Below are 21553 nucleotides of genomic sequence, written 5' to 3'. Positions count from 1 at the left end.
CACCACAAAAGTTCTCCACAAAAATATCCAATATTTATCTGGGTAAAACAAGGCCACAACAACAAATAACCAACATACACAAGCAAAGTTACTAATTTTTAAAGATAAAATCTCAGTAAAGTGCATAGAAACACAATAGCTTCAACTGGGACTATCACGACGTCTTGACGGAGTCATTCTCAACAGTCTGACACCACTCACGAGGGAGTGTGGGCCAGTCAGAGTCACATGGACCCCAGGCAGAGTACCTTTGAAAACAATGAGAAAACAAAGACGTTACACAGAGTCGGGGAGGTGAGGCATAACTGGAGCCTGTGCAGGGTTTGTTCTTTACTGCTGCCAGAGAGGTGAAGCGGCATCGTTGACGAGGCGTTGGTTCCTTACGATCCGGTAGGGTCAATGAATCCAGTAGGTCAAGACGCAAGGCGTCAACTTTGCGGTGTCGCGATCACACCACGGGGCCACAGGTGCTGCAGCGGAGTCCGGTATCCCGTACATCATGGACACGGCACTTGGGACTCACACTGTGGCGGGACTTTGGAGGCACTGCGCAGGGCTGCGGCATCAGTCAGTGGGGACCAAGGCTCCGGTGCAGGCTGCGGCCCGAAGTCAGAGAGCAGCACCTGTTCCGAAGTCACTCTAGAGTCGATGTACTTGGTTTCTTCTTGGTTTCACCAGGACTTACTCCCAAGGGCCCAGGAACTGGATTTGGTACCACGTGGCAAGTCAGGACTCTCAGCAAGAGAGCCCAGGTGCTGGCAGATGAAGTCTTTGATGTCCCTGAGACTTCTAACAGGAAGCAAGCTCAGTCCAAGCCCTTGGAGAACCTTTGGAGGCAGAATGTAGAAAGCAAAGTCTGGTCCTTTCACTCCCAGGACAAGCAGCAGGCCAGCACAGTACAGCAACAGGCAGAGTGGCAGTCCCTCCAACACCATTTAGCTCTTCTTCCAGGAAAATGTCCTCAAGTCCAGAAGGATTCTAACGTTGAGGTCTCAGAGGTCCAATACTTACTACTCACTTCTGCCTTTGAAGTAGGCAAACTTCCAAGGTAAGTCTTTGTAGTGGAAAAGACCCGGCCTTTACTGCCCTGGAGCCAGACAAACTCCAGACACACTCCAGGAGGGTGGAGACTGCTTTGTGTAAGCACAGGCACAGCCCTATTTAGTTGCAAGTGTCAGCTCCTCCCGCCACTATAGCCCAGGAAAACCCATCAAGATATGAAGGGCACACCTCAGCACCCTTTGTGTGACTGTCTAGAGTGAATTTACAAACAGCCCAAATGTCATACTGACCCAGACGTGTATTCCACAGCCAGGCAGAGGCACAGATTAGTTAAGCAAGAAAATGCCCCCTTTCTAAAAGTGGCATTTTCAAACTTGCAATTTAAAAACCAACTTCACCAAAATATGTATTTTTAAATAGTGAGTTCAGAGACCCACAACTCCATACATCCATCTGCTCTCAATGGGAAATTACGCTTGAAAGATATTTTAAAGGCAATGCCCATGCTAACCTATGGAAGAGAGAGGCCTCGCAGTACTGAAAACCAAATGGAGAAATATTTCACTATCAGGACATGTAAAACACACCAGTACATGCCCTACCATTTTAAATACACTGCACTCTGCCCATGCCCATAGGTATGACTTACAAGTAGTAAAAGGGAAGGCTTGGGCCTGGCAAGTGGGTGCACTTGCCAGGTCGAACTGGCAGTTAAAGCTGCACACAGACACTGTAGTGGCAGGTCTGAGACATGTTTACAGGGGTACAAATGTGGGTGGCACAATAAGGGTAGCAGGCCCACTAGTAGCATTTGATTTACAGGCCCTGTGCACACACAGAGCATGATACTAGGGCCTTACTAGTAAATCAAGTATGCCAATCATAGATAAACTAATCACCAATACCATTTAAACAGAGAGCACTTGCACATTAGCACTGGTCAGCAGGGTGGTAAGGTGCCCATAGTCCTAAAGCCAGCAAAAATTTAATTCAACACAGGATCACAACAGGAGGTCAGAAGCCAAAAAGACAGGGGAACAACCGCTGAAAGAGCCATTTCCAACACTGCCCAAGAGGTCCCGAAACTTTGTGTACATCTTTGACCCACCAAAGTTCCTGCCTAACAATACAATCTGGTATGCTTTATCTGGGAGCATCACAAAGGTCTACAGTACAGCTTATCCCCACTCCTTGCTAAATATGACATTCTGCAAACAGACAAGGAGGTAAATATAATTCCAAAACTAAAAAACAAGACGTGGTCTATTTTTGAAGCTCCCGATTTGTAATATAGCCATGGTATGGTTTGACTCCAGGAATGATTGCTAAAAGTAATAATCCCAAATGGGGAATTAACAACTTCTCAATGCCTACACACGAAATAGCCCATGGGCACAATTCTCTATATCAAACAGTTTAGAAATGCATTTCAGTAAGACATTCAGCAAAAACAATTGGCGATATTCTCTGCAATTCAATGGTACATTTTGTAAAAAAATCACAATAAAAATGAATCTTTACTCCTAACAGCATAATTGTCACGGATCTCCTATTCCTAGGGAAATTAACATGTGACTTGTGAAACATGCGTAACATGAAACTTTCTTAGCAGTGCATAATGGAAATACCACTGAACATGTCATATGCCCACAGTACACACAGTGCTGTAACTAACCGAATAATGTACTGACCTTAACACGTTATCCCCACATGGTTCGTCAAAAGGGTGGAAACATATTTTGTAAACAGGACACTTCTTCCTAATCCTATTAAAAAATACTGCAGGATCGGTTATCTTCTGAACAAAATTTCTCACAGTGGGCAATTTGTGCTAAATTTTTTTGTGTTCTATAATTGTTATTGAATTTTAAGAGGAAACCAGGGTTACAACAGTACGTAAATCAAGAGAGCATGTACATTTTAGAAGAGAGCCTACACCAACCAGTGATTCCAGGACCTCAGGAACAAGATTTGGAGGTCAGGACTCAATCAGCATAAACCAGCAGCAGGGTCCAGGGCAGATCCAGTTGAAACTGGTCTGCTTGTCTCCTTCCAGAAAGTGCTCTTCTTGAAGCATTTGTGTCCCTGTAGCTTAACAGGAGATCAGCCGCCTAGTCTTTGGAGTCCACTTCTTAGTTCTGGGTACAAGCAGGAGCAGATACAAGCTTTTGTATTCTCCTCATAGATTACAACAGCAAGTGTAGTCCTTTTTCTGTCTTCCATGGGTCCAGTATGTTCTGAAGAGGATGCCCAGGGGTGCCACATTTATTCCTGGCACAAGCGTGTGGGTAGGGGTGATTCCTGGCCCCTTCCCAACCAATAGGTGGGCAGATAATCCTACCAATTTTTTTTTTTGCAGTTCCTGCGTACCCTATTGCAGACAATACCAAAGAAGCCCTCCCTACCTAAACTCAAAACGCGGGAACTTTTCTTCCCGTGCAGAGCTCCTGTGCCCACCCTAGAGGTATGACCAGGGAAATGAGCGAACCCATCTCTGTGGTCACTCAAAACCAGTTCTGAGGGTAGCTCCTCCTCTCCCACTGGCACTGGTGCCTCGCTAGCTAGGAGGACAATGTAACAAACAGGCCCAGGTGTGAGCTACATTAGCCTGACCTGTGACAGGGCAGGCCCTTTTAAAGATAATAAAGTTCCTGGCCACTGCACAGATGGTCATCTTATTAGATGAACAGGATACGTCCCTGAGACCAAGCCCGTTATGTCTCAGCTCTGGGAACCAATTCACATCTCATTAAGAAGCTATTCACCTCCTTAGTAACAGCTGAACACTCATGCAAATGAGGTTCTAGAGGCTTCAGGCAGGCAATAGGTGAATTTTAAAAGTATATTTTGAAAATAAATGTTACAAATCCAAATTTACTAATGAAATAGAGTTTTAATACATCTTTTTAAAAGTCTAAGAACACCTTTTTATCCAAGATAACTTTATCAACTCAAATAATGTAACCAAATGCTTTCCTGCAGGACAGCTAGTCCTGCTACAGTGAGAAGAGCTCTTCTGACATTGTCACTGGAAGGACACGTTTAACATTTAACCTTTATTTGTCCTACTTTTAAATATCATGCACTCTGCCTTATGAGTATTTAAGAACTGCTTATGGGTGAATTATTATTGTTTAAAATGAGTGTATAGGCCTGTCAGAAAGGACTATTTTGAAAAAGTCACATTTGCAGTTTAAACCTGCACAGCCAAGTTATGGGGGGTAAGCCTGCAGTCATGTTTTGCATGGTCACCTTAGTGACGGCACAATATGTACTGCAATCCACTAGCAACTTTCGACTTGCAGTCCCCGGGTACTCTTTGTACCGTATACTAGGGACTTATAGGTGCGATAAATATACCAATTACTATAGCCAATTTAGACATGTTTAAGTGGTCAGACCACATGTACTGGGGCCCAGTTGGCAGAGTCCAAGGGCACAGAGTCGCAAAATGAGGGTGATCATGTAAAAATATGCATTTTCTTACACATCTCCTTCACAGATCTAGACTCTTGGGAAGAAGATCCTTAAGTACCAGTGAACTGCAAAACTCTTGGAGGTGCTACTTTTGAAAGAGAACAGGGGTGCAGGATGAGACACAGAGGGCAGTAAGAGTTAAGTATGCTCCAAGCAGCTGGGGAAATTAAAAAGGTGTAACATTTATTTTAAAAAAACATTTAAAGAGCCCAAGCACCATTTAGCAACCCACTTTACAGCCAATGGTGGAAAATGCATGCCAAAGATTAATCCAGTGTGAAGCAGTTTGCCTGGTCTTGGTGACTATCACAAAAAACACAGCAAAGTTTACCTGGAAGTCAGAAGAGAGACAGTTGTATGCTAAATTTCAAAGACAAAACGCTGAAAATGTATGCGTGTAACCCATCTCTGATTTAAAGAGTCCATATAAAAGGAGTGGGGAAATATGTGACAGGATGTAGTGGAAGAAGGGTATCTACAATATTTATACTACAAAAGCAGTGACAAATTACCCAGTCAATCTAACTCAATAGCATGTTTCAGCAAAAAAGGAAGTACATCTGGAATAAGGACTCCCAAATTGAAAATAATTTAGTATTTCACGCTGTCTAACATATCTGCTAAAACATAAAAAATCTGGCACCATACCTTTACAAAACATACCCAAGATTTTCTAAAATCATCAGCAGGCGCTGAAATGTTGGGTTGGAAACTGCTGAGGAATCAGAGAAAGAAGGGGGCAGACCCACCTCTAACAGGCTCCTTGGGACTGCAGCACTATCTTAAAAGTACTGAACCATGAACAAGTGAGATTGCTGAGGACTTCAGCTCGATCTTGAAAGTAGTGAACCAGGCACAAGTCAGCAGAACCTGGTGTAAAATGATTTGCTACAGTGATTTACATGCACCTGTTCATTCAACACAGTGATTGGTGGCTGCACATCTAGGTGCATATTACACAAATGTTCTGGGGGAAACAATGGGTTTTTGATAACACTTTTTTACACCCTTGTGGAAATTCCATATTAATCAAAGATGTTTGCACAGGCCTTCAGTAAAACTGACCGAGTGGCTTCACATTGAGCAACTCTGCAATCTCAGGGTTGTGTTCCCTCCATTTGCATGGGGACGTGGTCCAACACAAATGAGGAAATGCCTTTGCCTCTGCATTAGCGCCATATTACCAGACCATAGCAAACAGGATGATAGGGGTGTACCAACTGTATGTATTTCGCACACAGTGCGCCACTAAGGAGCCTTGTGGGATGGGATAGGGGCACAGGAACTACCGAAAGATCATTTACAGTTGCTGAGGTGGGAGTGTCAATAGTAGTTGAAGGTCAGCTGCAGCAAACAGAGGATAATTGTTCAGCCTCCTCAATATGAACATAAATAATACAAACCGTAGTTTAAAACAGAATACTGGACAGAACGTCGACATTTTACGGACGAAAAACACTTTTAAAAAACTTGAAATTATGAAGCATAATGTCAAAAGCATTAGATGGAAGCATCATCCAATCACAGCATGTGTTTCAGCAAGAACTAGAAGTCTGAAAAACTAACAGCAATAATGGGGTTGCATACGTTCTAAGCAGGTAATACTGAGGATGGTACTAACTTGTACACCCTCCCAAAGGAGAAAGGCCATAGTACTGTACCACATGTCTAAGACAGGTGAACTTTATAAGTTAGCTGATGCCCAGTTCACTGTTAAAAATAGCCCAGAATAGCCCAGTTCAAAGGATTTGCATTCTCTTATGGATTGTGAAGGAGAAAGTGAGTGGGATACCCAAGACGTCTCAGGTGGCACGAATGCTGTAGCCTTGATAGACGATTTCAATACTGTGCGACCAATCATGTCCGAGTCAGCACTTGGAACCCAGGCGGATCTTTTTCTTGTTCAAGCTTTTTTTTTTTTTTTTTTTAAGTTTTATGTCATTACAGTGGCAATAGATAATACAGAGCAGTTCTCAAGAGGCAACAATATATATATATATTATGCTGGTGGTGGTTCAGAAAAGTAATACAATATTCGTAATGCAAGATATCCCAAAGTAGGAAAGATACCATTCAGGGTAAGGGACGTGGAAATGTGACGGTAAAACAAGGATAACGTCAAAACAAACATCTTTAGGAAGATTAAAGACTCTCTCCAACGATAATGAGACAGCTTAAAACCCTCAATAGAGGTGCATTTATCCACACAGAAATACAAAAAGAAAAACCACAGCAACAAAAGCAGAAAAAAAGGAAAATAATAGGGGGAAGGAGGCCACAGAGGAGAGGAACAGAACGAAGTAGAGCAGGAAAGAGAGGAAGGAGAGAGGACTATGTTGTATAGAGTCAGCAGGACCTTCCTCATTCCATAACCGGGCGTTGACACCACCTGCAGACACCCAAAATGTGGTTTGTAGGCATGCTGTATAATTTGTGCCCTACTACCATCTAGGGTGCTGTGTTTTTCTGAAAGTATCTATCTAAAGAGTCCCATAAACATCTGGAGCCAGACGTGGAGTGAAGCTTTGTATGTATTACGTTACCTGCACTTCTAATGGAGCATAGGATATTCCGCCACTTTTTGAAGGGGGTGACTGAGTTCCACTTCAACTCCATCAAAACAATACTGGTGTCCACTGTCAGTAGAAGGTCTAACAGCATTGTGTCTTGCTCAGGTAGCTCTCGTCTGGAGGAACTCCCTGATAGGCCCAATGTTATAGTCAGGTGGTCGATTTTGAACGATATCCTAAAGATACTGTATATCATATTTTGAATTTTGCGCCACAGTGGTTATACCATTTTACAGAAGAAAAGCATGTGGTCTAGGGAGCCTACGCCATCCTCGCATCTCCAGAGGACAATCCTAGCTTATGTAGTCTTCCTGGAGTCCAACAGGTTTTTTGTACTGACCAAAATATAGTCTGTGCTAGGGAAGGAGTAATGTTTGTCTTGAAGGGGGAAAGCCATATTTTCTTCCACATTGCTTCTGAGAAGGGCACTTTGTGTAGAGTTTGGAAGTGGGTTGTCCATATCTTTTCCAGACTTCTCAACAAACGTTCATTAGACAGCTCAAGTAGTTTGAAGAGCCTTGTTGCAGTGTGCCAATCTTCCTGAAATTACCAAGCAGCCCTAGGAGGTCGGGTGTATGGGATTGGGCTAGCTTTCCAGTTGTACTTTTCAATTTCAGAAAATTGTAGAATTTGATGTCAAGTAGGTTGACTTTCTCAAGTAGAGATTCATCTACATCAGTATAAAATCCTCCCCTAGGTGGTACTTGTGTAGCACTGCATGGAGGAAGGGCTGTGACAGCTCATCAAATGCCTTTTCAGTGTCAGGTGCCAAAATATCTGTTGGGGATTCAACAAGCTCTGTTTTATCAGTTGTATGGCAGAATAATCTAACATTATCAGCGGCAACTCTCCACTTTAGAAAGCCAGTTTTAGAAGGTGAAATTAGTTTGACTATTTCCAGCCTATGCCCAATGATTTGAGCATATATTTTGCAATCAAGATTGAATAATGATATAGGCTATAATTTTTTACATTCAGATGATCCTTCCCCTCCTTTGGAATGACCGCTATTGTGGCCACAGTTGATGTGCCAGAGATCGGCTCAGAGTCTGCAAATTGATGGAAGACTGTTTTCAGTGGGGCCGCTACAGGCTTCGCAAAGGTTTTATAGAATTTGCCTGAGTACCCATCTGGACCCGGTGCTTTCCCAGATTTAAGACAGCGGATAGCATTCAGAATCTCCCCCTCATCAACAGGTGCATTGATATTAAGCTGGTCTGCATAGATTAAGTGTGGAAGGGCAAACAAATCTAGATATTTATTACCCATGTCAATGGGTACTGTTTTGCTGGAGTTATAAAGGTCAGAGTACAATTATCTATAGGTATCCAAGGTGTCCTGGGTAAAGGACACCACCTGTCCGTTTTTGTTCCTCATCACAGAAATAAGGGATCTATCCTTAGTATCTAGCCAATGTTCTTCCTGCTTTGTTTGTGTTGCACATCTTCCCAGCTACAGAGACCTCAGTCCATTTTTGTGGTTTTTCACTCAATATTTTGTTGTATTCATACTGTAAGTTATGTCATTTTGTTAAAGCAGCAGACCTGTTGTTTTGTCGGAGTTCATTATCTAACCTTTTTATTTCCGCTTCTAGAGATGTTAGTTGCTTGAAAAGAGTTTTGTTTTTGATCATTGCGTTTTTCAGCACCTCTCTAATGGTAGCCTTGAGTGCATCCTATCTATTACTAGCCGAGGTGTCATCAATATTTTTTTTTTCCAGTAACTGACCTATTGCAACCGCAATAATAGTCTCTATCACTCTCGTCACCAAGAAGATCATCATTGATATGCCATTGCCTAAGTGGAGCGGAAACCTCAGCAATGTCCAGATCTAAGAAAACACATGCATAGTCTGTGATTACAACTGGCTCAATTTTATGATTTTGTGATCTCAGTGTCTGGGACATAGCTGGCAAACCTTTGTTTACCAAAATATAATCAAACCTGAAGGTTTGTGGGAGGGAGTAAATGGTGTAATCACTGCCAGTTGAGTTGTAGAATTTCCATACATCAACTAGATTGTTATTTTTGCAGCAGATTTTCATTTGATTATGTGACCTATTACCTAGACATTTATGAGTAAATATGCTATTAAGGGGCCCATCCATTGGAAGGTTGAAATCATCCCCTTGTCACTTCTATGTTTTGGGGTAAATGAGATTTGTTTGTCCAGTTCCTTTGAAAATTCTACTGAGTTGTCGTTTGGGGCATATATATATATTCAAAATAAAGAATTCCCTGTCTTTTTTCCTACCTCTGGTGATAAGCATCTGCCCTAGTGATCGTGTGAGTGTGACAGTACAGTGATTTCTGAATTTTTAGAGAATATGGGAAGGACCTCATTTTTCTTCTGTATTGCTGAGGACAGTCCAAACTCCACTACCCATGTGGAATAGAATTTGGCATCATTAATGGATTCAAGGTGTGTTTCCTGCAATACGACGAAGTCTCCTTTCAGTTTACTGCAGTATTCTGCAATCGTTTTCTGTTTGATTGGGTAGTTCAGCCCCTTGGTATTTAATGAGATAATTTTGGCAGAGAAAGACATTATACATCTACAAATTATAGTAGTTGTATGGAGTGGACAGATACTGTGAGCATGTGTGTCAGACCCCGTGTGTTTGTAGGTGCAGGTGGGTATTTGTGGGACCAATTATTGAGAGGTGCAAGAAGCAGTAATGGATGTCTGACTTAAGTATAGTGTATCTGTATGGTGCACGTGAACACCTGAGGATCTGGTGTATTAAGATGGGCCAGCTTGATGTCATCCAGTAGACACGGATACTTAAAGTATGGCCCGAGGGCTGCATTGCCCCCTGACATTTACCCGGGCAACAGAAACCCTGGGCTGCTGTTTACTCGACTCAGCTCTAACAATAGAAAGGTATTAAATAGAAAGTCAATCATTTATTTCAAGGTTAATTGGTGTAAAGGAAAAGAAGTAAATAAGGAGTCCTGCACTTCACTTTAGAAACATGTTCATTTTAGGGTAGATGCTGAACTTTGCCTTGATTTGACTTAGAGCCCTGCAAGTGTATCCTAGACTTGTCTTTCATTTAAGCAGCTTTCCACCTGTTTGCATTTAAGGTTTGTCCCTTTTGTCATTGGGAGCTTTTCCAGGACTGTCACTTTCCTTGTATACCATGGTCTGTTATCAGTGCTATGCAGGCTTCCCAACTTTTCCAAACTGTGTGATCCTAGGCATTTAATTTCACTTTCCCTCTTTTTTCTACATGATCATATATGAAGACCTCGAAAAACATGATTTCAGGGTGTGGTGCTGTACAAAACCTGCTCCTGTGTTTGATTTAATAGGCTATAATGTGCACATAACTGACTTGCCTCTTTAATTGTGGTATGCTTCATCACTGGCTACCTCTCACACTGGGGGAGGACAATGCCCCTCCAGCGGACTCAACTGAAATATATGGACTTAGCAGTTCTTAACTATCTAATTTCAGGACAAAGTACTAGCCCAGTTGAAGTCTCAAGAGTTTAAAAATACCTAGCAGTATACCCACGGAATTTCCTTTATTATCGGGTACCACTGTTATTGATTAAAAACAAGCAGTGTGGTCAACAGATGATTAATCATCTGACCATCAAAAATATTTAGTCTACCAAAAATATATAGACTACCAACATGTTTTGACCTATATTTTATGCCAAAAACTGGTCACAGGTCTTTTTCAGGGTAATTCAACTCCCTACCTACTCTACTCATCCGTGCCATGCAAAGAAAAAGGTAAATCTTTCCACACCACAAAGAAGTCTAACTGGATGTAAACCTGTCAAGATGAATGAAACCCCAAAAAAGAATTAATGATCAGCAACAGTAGTGTATACCACAATGATCAGTACATTTCATGGATCATTTCCTTGCGAGTAGTCTAATTTAGACATTCTTTTCCTAACATAAACAGACTGAAAACCATCACCACTTAGTGTACATAGCAAACACTGCAAACTCCATCCAAAGTGCGCAAATGTGGCCGTCTTTCACCTGAAGGAAACATGTAGAAGCACAACAAATATTGTTTTATCTCGGACACTGTACACACTTCTAGTTGTTGAAGCAAAGGGCTTACCCTCTTTAACTAAACTACGGGCTTCATGGTTCAATTGTTCAATGTGGAGGAGTGTCTCCTCTGTAGGCACAGACTAATCATATGTGTGGTGAATGTACAGCGTTAGGTATAAACAGAAATGTTAGGAAACAGATGGCCACTGTACTGGAACTTATTATTACCAATTGTTAAGTTACGTCAATTGCTCCAAGACAAAGAAGTGAATACAATAACCAACTTTCAGCTACACTTAGTCATGTGACTCAGGATACAGGTTGTTGGCACCAAATGGTTGGAACAAGAAAATGGCAAATTACTAAAAGTAGCATCTTCTGAAAAGTGGCTTAAAATCTGACTTTAGAATTACATAGGGTTTCAAATTACAATTCTGTAGATACTTAACTTGGCATTCCTACCTGCTCCTGATTGGAAATTATTACTTAACAAATGTAATAAGGAACCCCTAATGATATCCTATGGGAGAGGTAGGTCTTGCAGTAGTGCAAAATGAATGTAAGAGTTTTTCTCTACCAGGACATGTAAAACTTAAAAACACATGACCAACATCTTACATACACTGCACTCGGCCCAGTGGGCTGTTTAGGGCCTACCCTAGGGGTGACGTGTATTACAAAGGATGGTTTAGGCCTGGCAAAAGTTTTATATTGCCAGGTCAAAATGGCAATTTAAACTGCACACACAGGTTGTAGTGGCAGCCGTCAGACATGTTAAAAGGCTACTTAATTGGGTGGCACAATAAGCGCTGCAGACCCACTAGCAGCATTTAATTTACAGGCCCTGGGTTCATATAGTACTATCTCACTAGGGTCTTACAAGTACATTAAATGTGCCAATTGGTCGTAAGTCAATTTGACCATGTTTAGAGGACAGAGCACAAGCACTTTAGCACTGGTTAGCAGAAGTAAAGTGCACAGAGTACTAAGGCCAGCAAAATGAAGTCAGCCATAATGGGAGGATTGAAGGTAATCAATTGGGGATATCAACACCAAGGATGGCAAGTCCAACAACTGCCCTTCTGCCTGAGGCCTGCTTTGTTTCTTAGAGGACTGTCCTGTTGAAACCCAAGGACTGCCATGCGGCTTAAGGCCTACCTTGTACTTCTGAAGACAGCCCTCCTGCTTGAGGTCTGCCCTGCTGCTTGAAGGAGACGGGACCCTCACCTTGAACTTAGAACTACCTTAGTGACTGCAAAGATTAATAAGTTGACTTCCATTTCTGAGCTAGAGGGGAGAGACACAACTTGCTCCAGAGGTCTCTCTGCAACTGCCCAGCTGACCTGCTGCAACTGGCCTTCTGCTGGATTGAGTTCCTGATCCCTAAGAGGTGCCTTCCCAAGGCCTTGGCCCTTGATGGCATCAGAGGAGGTCCTCCTGTAAAGAACAATAGAAATTCATAAGTTTTGGGCTCTTTGTGACCAGGCCCATTTGTGTCAAGATCTTGCCACCTGCGATGACCGCCAATGTGAAGCTACAATAGACTCGATCCTTCGTGCTAAATCGACCACCAGCGACAACCAGGAATGCAAGTTGTGCATCGTGCCACAGCATCAACGCCTGTGGCGACCGCCAATGCGAAGCTTCAGCACCAACTGGATCTTTGTGTTACAGCGACAACTGTCCACAATGCCCAGCCTGCTCTGCTCACCACAGCAACGACCAATTTCTGAGACTACTCATACCTAAATAACACATTGGATAAATACTCTCCACACCAGATTCTAAATTCTTCCTCTTAAATTGCCTACACTTTCAGCCTGCTTTACTATCAAAACAATGAGACGTATTCATACTAAATCATCAGCATCCACCTTGGTTTTCCCAAACGAGTTCCCGAATACCAATGCACTGCATCACAAACCAAAGTGAATCCATACCTAACCTGAAACAACTAAAATGGCCTTTCGTCTAGGCTGCATCAAATTGAAGCAATGTAGTGTGACACACACTTTCTTGTTGAGACTCTCTGCACATCTTAGGAAGAATTAGCACTATGCATAGCTCTTCCCTAGTGGGCCTGGAGATCTAGAAGGGTACCCTGCAGCTCAGACTTTTACCATGCATACAAATTAAAAATTAGAAACTACCCACTTCTTCATATTACAGCCACCAACCACTGACTACTTCTGCCTAGCCTATCCATTCTGATTTGGGAGCCCACCTGGACGTCCCCCAAGTTCATCCCCTTTTCTTATTTGTTATTGTTTTCATGTTTTCCCAGTACTATCTATATGAACTTGTTTGAAACTTCTCAACAAGCATAATAGGCTTATATTGTGTCAATGTTTAAGAGTTCTACTGCCTTGGGTTAATGGTATGTGACTATCCTAAATAAAGATAATTAATATTAACTGCCCATTTTCTGAAGGCAGGGGTCGTGTTTTGACTTTTAGAAATGACCACAGCCTACGAACTGTGTTGTAGTGAATTGGTGCATGATTTTGAACAGAATATTGAAACAGAGCTTGAGCATGAATCCTGCAACTACATTCAACTTTCATACTACTGGAGGAAACACAGCAAAGGTAACTCACCTTGTTCAGCTGAATTTATATTGAACAGCAACATTAGGAATGTGTGTCTACTTGCCCAAGTTATTAGGTAGAGGAAGCGGGGAAAGAAGCTAGATTTCAGTTTACTTGAGAACATACTTGGCTATAAGCATGTAATGGAACTAACTTATAAAAAAAAAAACGGAATGAAGAGGGCTGTTCTTTGAAAAATGTCATAATGTGAAATAAGTTTTCAAAGTCAAATTTATGCACTAAAAAAAATACAAAAAAGTGATGAATGGAATTATTGAATTAAGATCAGCCACTGTTAAATACTCGGCCCACATCCTAGTTCATCGTTATTTTGCACACCTTCACCGCAGTCTGGACTTGGCTATATGCAAATCAGTCTTGGACCTGCTCCAATGAGAACAGACCAGCTCGAAATACATACTCCATATTACTGACAGAATAATAATTCACATCAGACTTGGAGTAAACAGTTGCTTTATCAAAAACAAATACATCTGGGTGGCACAGCCTTCAGGAAACGTATACAACTGTGTTGCATGAATGCAATGTTAAACTTCACTGCCGACTGCAAGCTAACTGCAGATGTAATCTCCATGGATTAGAAGCCTCTGCCCTTTTTGTGCACTGGGAATAAGTGGAATCTGCTGTTATCATTGACGACATGCATAAATAATCAGCAAGTACAGTGGAACACACCTTCATGCTATCAATGCTTTTGTTGTTGTGAATAACTTTCTCAGCATTTAGTCAATGCTGCATCCTTCCTTATGGGGAGATTAAGTAGAATCCAAGTATAAATTATTCAGCATCTCACTTTATGCATCATCCATGTAAACACACTGGTGCATAATTATTGTACCACCATCATTTAATGCTAGCTGGTTCTACCCCTGGCTTCTACTGTACAATGCCTTACCTCTGTTCTTATCCGGGTGGTAGCCGTCATCGAGAATGTCATCAAGATCCTTGTCAGACCATTCTGCAAAGAAATATGCAATGTTAGTACAAATTCAGTTATCATGTATCTTCAGTTTTATTTTTTTTAGGTAATTCTTTGTTTTAATGTTTTTGTCTCTGGTTCGTAGTGTTGTGTGCTTAGAATTTTACACAAGAGGGTTGTTGGCCTTCAACGAGTTCTTGCTTGAGACATTTCATGATACAACACAGCCACTGACTTTCAGAATAGGAGGCTACAATTAGTCTTCTATCCTTACCTACAAAGAATCTTTGAAACTATTGAAAGTAAGCCTTTAAAATGTTTCAAGCAATTCATATTTGCATTGAGCGAAATAAAAATGTGCATCGAATAAGTGCCAATTAAAATAAACTAGACACAATGAAAGGCAAAAAACATACAGACATTAATAACAGTCTGAAGTTCTAATGTTTCTCAAAGTGTGGTTGTCAGTCAGCGCATCAACTAGCACAGCAAACGTTCAATAGAAAAAAAAATCCAAGATTTTCCAGTAAATAAATAATTCAACTACTTTGAAATTAAATGAGCCTGACAGAGTGTTAAACAACAATAATTGAATTGTTACCCGTTACCAAACAACCACACTCCCATCACAGATCACATACAGGTCTCCAGCCAGCCACTGTTTCAGGAGCCAATGCTTCTTTTCAGAAAAGCCCCCGACCATTGCCTTATGGACCACCTCTCAAGTACACACAGATCTACTCAAAGCAAGCGTAAGTTCACGATTTGTGCACTTTTTCCCGATAACCTACAAAGCAAAGCATGAAAAAGCAGCCTGGTGAAGTAACACTCCGAGGGTGATGTGCGCGGTGTGTGAGGCTTTAATCAGTTGTGGAACAAGCGAGAGAGGACGTTATTAAACCTTCTATTGTAACTAACATTTTACAAGTCTCAAATAACAAAGAAAATGAAAGAGTGCATTGGTCTGATCACTTCTATTTGATTACCACATCATCAAACATCAGTGCATATTGCACTACTGTCCATTCAATAAGAATGCTGATCAGGAAATACCACCTGATCCAGTTTTCCTGGCGCGCAAAGGCTGGGTTAGAATCAGTGGCATGTCAGGCAGTCAACTTTATGAAAGGCTCCACCGTAGCCCTACCAGCCCACTGCCAAACACAGACATTTCCACAAAATCCATATCATAGAGAGTACATTCCACAGGGTGTTTAAACACGAACCAACTACTGAACACCTCCCACAGTACTTTAAACTAGCTAAGTAGTTTGAACTGGTAAAGCCCGGTAGTAGGTAGCCATTGACAGGGAGTTGGCTGGTAGCGCTCAGCCAGTGAGGCAGCAGATATGTAGCAGCTCTGTTTTGGAAGGACCAACAAAAGGGACACCCTGATGGGCTTCGTGTAAAGAACCCCTGCTGCTTCAGCTGAAGTGTGCCTCCTGCCCTTGAATCCAGCCAGGGGCAGGGCCAGTACATCTACAGGAAGCAAAATGAGCGCACTGTGGTCGCCCACGAGACCTGCCCAGACACTGCAACTGTTTAAAACATGCTTTGTTGCTCTCGGATCTCTAGTAGGCGACAATGAAATTCCCATTACTTCTGTCCTCTGCATCGCCACATTTCCATGACAGCTTAAGAAGGGCAGACCTTGGTGTTGCAGGGAAGAATCAGGTCATTTTATCACATTCTATTAAAAGAGCTCAAAGAAAAGTTTACTTAGTGAGGCCCTCTTTGTGGAGAAGAAAACTAAGGTTTTCACATTTAAATGGAATAGTATCAAGTTATGTAAGCAAACTGCTGTTGCCTAGCCTACCTCATCTAATTGCTGGTCAAAAAGGATTCAATGCTTTTTTTCTTGCAGTATAGGCGTCACTCAAGGAAGGGACAGCTTCTCTGTGGTTGCTGAGGTACATAGTGTGATTAACAATTTTGAAAAAAAGGCAAGCTTTTCCATTCAAAGACCACATTCACTTAGGTCTATGATATAAGCGACGTGCTGTAAAAATTGTCAAAGTGGACAAATTAGGATTGAGAATCCGTACTTTGTGAAACCTATCAGCAAACTGTGTATCTCACTGCAGTATCACAATTTAACATTAAAGAAAATGGCAACTCTATTCAATAACGTTATCCACTGGTTTCAAGATAAACAAGGCTAAATGTCTTGACTAGTGACTTGTTGTACAACGAAACCCAAGGTACAACATGAAGGTTTGCACGACATCATTAAGGTAATCTTGAAAGAAACATTTGTTGAAGTGTTCCTCTTAACAGAACAAACATTACAAGTCAGTGAGAACTCCACATTCAAAGTCAGCATTCAGTGGTGTTAGCGCATCTGTCCTTATTTGGTCTTTTAATTTTACATTTATGAGGGGACGCGTTAGAGGTCCGACAGACCTTTTTACTGCGCTTAGAGTAATTGCACAATAAGTCTCTTATTCAATGCAAATACATCATCAAAATCAATAAACATCATCAAACGTTCTTTAGAGTCAGTAATCTTTACACACCATGACCCATTTGGTCGCAAATAACCACACCTTTATGTAAAAATTAGAATGTTTATTTCCCTATATTAATATTGCTAATGTCACGTAAATTAGTCTGAAAACAACACTGGTTGACCAAATCTTCCAAAGAATCTCATTTTAACTAGTGCATTGATTACTAAACATTCAATAGTCACAGTACAAATTAAGAGCAAGAGCAACTGCGTGACAGAAATAACATACATCTAGATTCAACAAAGGAACAACCTCACCTTTGTTAATAATAAAACCTGTTAGCATTCTCTGGGTCTCCCTAACTAACCTTCAGATTAGAACAGCATGTTTGGGCTTCATGCAAAACAATTTAGTCAAAGTTAATTTGGAAAAACATCTAACAAATAGCGGTTGGTACCTATAAACAAAGAACAAGCTTACATCAAGAAAAATTGCATTTTGTTATACCTCTCCTCATTTGGATCAGCAAGCTACGATTCTCTTCGTCAGTTGGACATCAGCTCGGTGAGCATCAGCAACGAGCAGTGAAAGGGAATGGTTCAGAAAGGGGGACTCTAAGCTTTCTGAACCATTTAAGGACCAACGTCTAAGGGACCAGCATTCAGCATTAGAATTAAGCAATAAAGATAGAGATAAATCATCAGGAACGTGTTCTGCTCCTCAGACAGAATACAATAAGAACACCTCTCAGAAGGAAATCAAAGTGGGACTAGCCTCTCTCCTCTCTGTGCGGTTGGGCTAAGTTAGAATTGTCTAAAAGACTTTTCACGTTGTCACTGGTCAAAGAATCGGACATTTACAATTAGTCCAATAAGGATTAAACTTCAAATCTAAGATGTAACTAAACTGTCTTTCACATGTCAATGATTGGCTCCTCTTCTCCTGTTCCCATAGTCAGGTAAACATTTTTGTATCCATCCATACTCCAGTCAGTGCATCCATTGTCCGCTCCGGGGAACATCGCTGTCTCACACCTCGAACTATACAGTGTAACAATTACTAATACAAGATATTCTAGCAAGCAGTTCTCATAAGTAAGTTAAAGGCATCTCATAACGTTTGGTCAATGCAGTGGGAAAAATACCTGAAATCATTTCTCTAGACATGCACTACCACGCTTTTAATAAACAGTGCAGCTTAACATGAGGTTGTGCAAGCTAGGCCCAAAGCTCGCTAACTCAAGGCCTATAACTAATAAAGCAAATACATAATGCAAAACAATCAATATTACGAACTCTCTTAATTGAGGCACTTCAATTAATATTACTATGCATTTTAATAGTGATACTTTGTGATTAATGGCAGCTACTCAGGAGGGCACATTTTCCAAGTCGCACATTATTTTCTATGTTAGTCAAATTCTACCCAAACTCTTAATCCAAAATACATGAAAATCATTAGTAATAAATTCAGCGTTCACAGTGTTGAATATAGTGAAGGTCTTTTTTTTAGGCATTCTAGATCACAAGAGGAACTTCAGAACTCGAAAAGTAAACATAATTGCATCTGTTCCTGAAAGACAAGCAACCTGAGCACAGTCAGTCACAGCTGGGACAGTCCTTATAAGTTTCAAACTGTGCATCACTTAATAGAGCACAGCAACTATTACTGTTTGCATAATTTGGTGTGTACTGTTTGTGTACTTCTCTTCTTTAGCTAAATATCCCAACCACCGGGTCCACTTCGGCCACACCTGCTGCAGGCAATAGCGCAACCTGAACCATTGTCCCTCAAATTTTGTCCAGAAAATGGTGTTACTTCCAATTTCCCGATGGACAACCTAATATTATAGAAAACAAGTGTAGTCTAAGTATTTTTTCTACAACACAGCAGGGCTTAAACAACTTTCAACTGACACTGATTAACAGAAGTTCATTCTGGTCCATGCCATGTTATTTCTAGGAACTCTGTTCTATGGATAGCACTGAAAAAGGAGGATTTTCCACCTACCTCCTCCAGCCAACACCAGCATAAAAGAGGGTTGCTCAGGTGGATTGTTAGTTTGGTTTAATGTTCAGCTAATCTGTTCAGTAAAGTTAAGGTATAGAGAAAATGGGGTAATTTTGTACCTGCTCAGACATTTTGAGGGGAATGGAGTGAGGCTACACTTAATGAAAGTATACACTAGCGATGTGGTGATTAATGGGGGTCAGTTATTGTAGAAGCCGTTTTTGGCTATGAAGTTAGTAGAACTAAATTTGCTCATCCTACTGTGGGACTTCAGTGAATCTATTGTGTCTGACCTGTACAACAACGTATAGTTCAAATGTCAGGATGAGGGACTCCTCAAATGGTGTTCCTCAAGGTAACATATATGAAAGTAAAATGTCCCTTGTACAAAATTTTGCAAGACCGATCTTCAGATATTAAGTGGCTGTTCTGATGCCAATATTCCAATGGAACCTACATTCTTCTACGGCAGTAAAAATTCCTAATCAACTTTCTTTTTAACATGGTCAATCTCTGACCAAAGCAAAGTGACTTGGATAGCAGACAGAAGTGGATCATTAACCAATGATACACATCCTTGTACTCCTACTTCGATCAAAGTATCCTGCCTGTGATCATGACACAGGATAGCAATTTAAGACGGACTTCCAACTGCAGATATACACACTGGGCTTCACTTTTCTAGGCATACTCTTGCCTAAGCTGTTTGCAAATTTTCCTGATTTAAAATAAGTCATATCTTGTTAAGTTACAGCACCTTCTATTTTGTAGGCTTTTTTGTATTTTGTTAACCTACCTCACCGGCAATTCTAGTCCAATTTGATGAGCACTGGAATGGTTCAATAAGGTATACTGTAATGCAAAAAAGAGAACTGTTTTTCTCTGAGAATGGACAACCTCTGCCTTGCCAGGAATGATGAATGGAGTCCAAAGGCATTGTTTGAAAAACTAGAGGGTGTGAGGGAACATCCTTAATTTCAATGTTGTGTTCTGTTTTTGGAGAACATTTTACTGTCCTGTGCAATGACCGGGGACATGACCAAAGTAAACTTGATGAGCATGTTCTGGCTGAAAATGATGGACTACTACCGTCAACGGATGCTGTAAACACTCCATGGCATGCAATAAGACTAGAAGTGATTTTAGAGATACAACTTTCAAAAAGCAGAATACAAACACAGTACACTGCCATGACTACCTGCCACCTGGTATTTTCCTATCTGATTTGGAAACCTCTGTTCCTTTTCCAACAAACAACTTTTGTGCAGTTATACAGTCTGAGCACATGGTGGAAATATCTTTGGCAATCTGATATGTTGTTTATTTGAAATACATAGAAAATACATACAAAATGAAATACATAGAAACAAAAAGAAAACATAACAGCAACTAAATGTGGCAGCCTTATGCGTACAAGAAAAATGGTTCCTTTAAAAAAAAAAAGGATATATATATATATATATATATATATATATATATATATATATATAACCATTGTTTTAAAAAACAGTGCGGGTTCTTCTTAGCAGCCACCCACCTTGGTTAATGATGCTGTCTAAAAAATACTTACACGGTGATAGTGAATAAAATACTATTATGCATAGAAGAGTGTGAAGCGTTGTCTGTTGCACAAGCTGGTTTTCATAAATATAAGGGCACCCTAGCCCAAAGTCTTTGTGTACAGAGAACTGTGAATATATACAGTATTTTGAAGAGGATACACTGGCTTGGGTCTATATTGACCTTAAAGCAGCAACTAAAGCAGCCATTAATTGATTTGGGAGGCTTTAGTTAATTTCGGAGTGGACACAGCTTTGGTAAATGTCTTAATATAATTGCAACACAACAAAAGTGTTAGGGTTTCTTTTGGCAGAAGTGGAAAACTGTGTGATTTATTCCTGTGCTTCAAGGATGAATGTTAGCATCCAGCTTTTTTCATTGATGTTGAGGATTTTTTTTTTTACTGGATGTGGATGCCGACAACCCTAAGATAAACAGATGCCAAGTTTCAGTGTTTTTTGAGAACCATGGATTTGCTAGTGCTTATCTACAAAACCAGCTGGAACTTCCAGCATTCGCTGATCACTGTACTAGAAATAAACTAGTAGTAAACAAGCAAAAGTGGTGTGTCGATGTAATTAGCGAGAATACGATTCTCCATACATTTAGTTACTTCGCACATAAGTGTGTCAAGACTAATGGTGAGCAATTTGTGTAATTAGTGACACATTTTGGCAAAATTATGTGTTATTACGCAAACTGCAAATCTGTCATTTAGCACTATATTTTAGCATAGACTGCATCCTCGTGTCAATTTCTGATGTAAGGACACATTTCACGAAAAAAAAAAAGCAAAAATATAAAAGCACCACCAACAGCAGCTGGAGGTTTGTTGTTTCTGTGTGTTTGTGGTAAATTGTTTACAGTGAATGGCGTGTTTGTGGTAAATATTTACTGCAAATGGCATGTAATTATACAAAGTAGCATAATGACAT

General features: G+C 40.8%; 1 protein-coding gene across 3 annotated transcripts in view; it reads right to left on the bottom strand.

Annotated features, from left to right (window-relative positions):
- CD99L2 (CD99 molecule like 2) overlaps nt 1-21553 on the bottom strand; it is a 584389-nt gene that overhangs the window by 80777 nt on the left and 482059 nt on the right. For all 3 annotated transcript variants that reach the window (XM_069212400.1, XM_069212402.1, XM_069212401.1), the window contains one exon: nt 14575-14637. In XM_069212400.1, coding sequence (XP_069068501.1) covers nt 14575-14637 — 63 coding nt within the window. The remainder of the gene's footprint in view (nt 1-14574; nt 14638-21553) is intronic.

This window comes from Pleurodeles waltl, chromosome 2_1, assembly GCF_031143425.1.
Source record: "Pleurodeles waltl isolate 20211129_DDA chromosome 2_1, aPleWal1.hap1.20221129, whole genome shotgun sequence".
Classification (NCBI taxonomy): Eukaryota; Metazoa; Chordata; class Amphibia; order Caudata; family Salamandridae; genus Pleurodeles; species Pleurodeles waltl.
The sequence above is the reverse complement of the archived record's forward strand: the minus strand, read 5'-3'. Positions and strand labels throughout refer to the sequence as shown.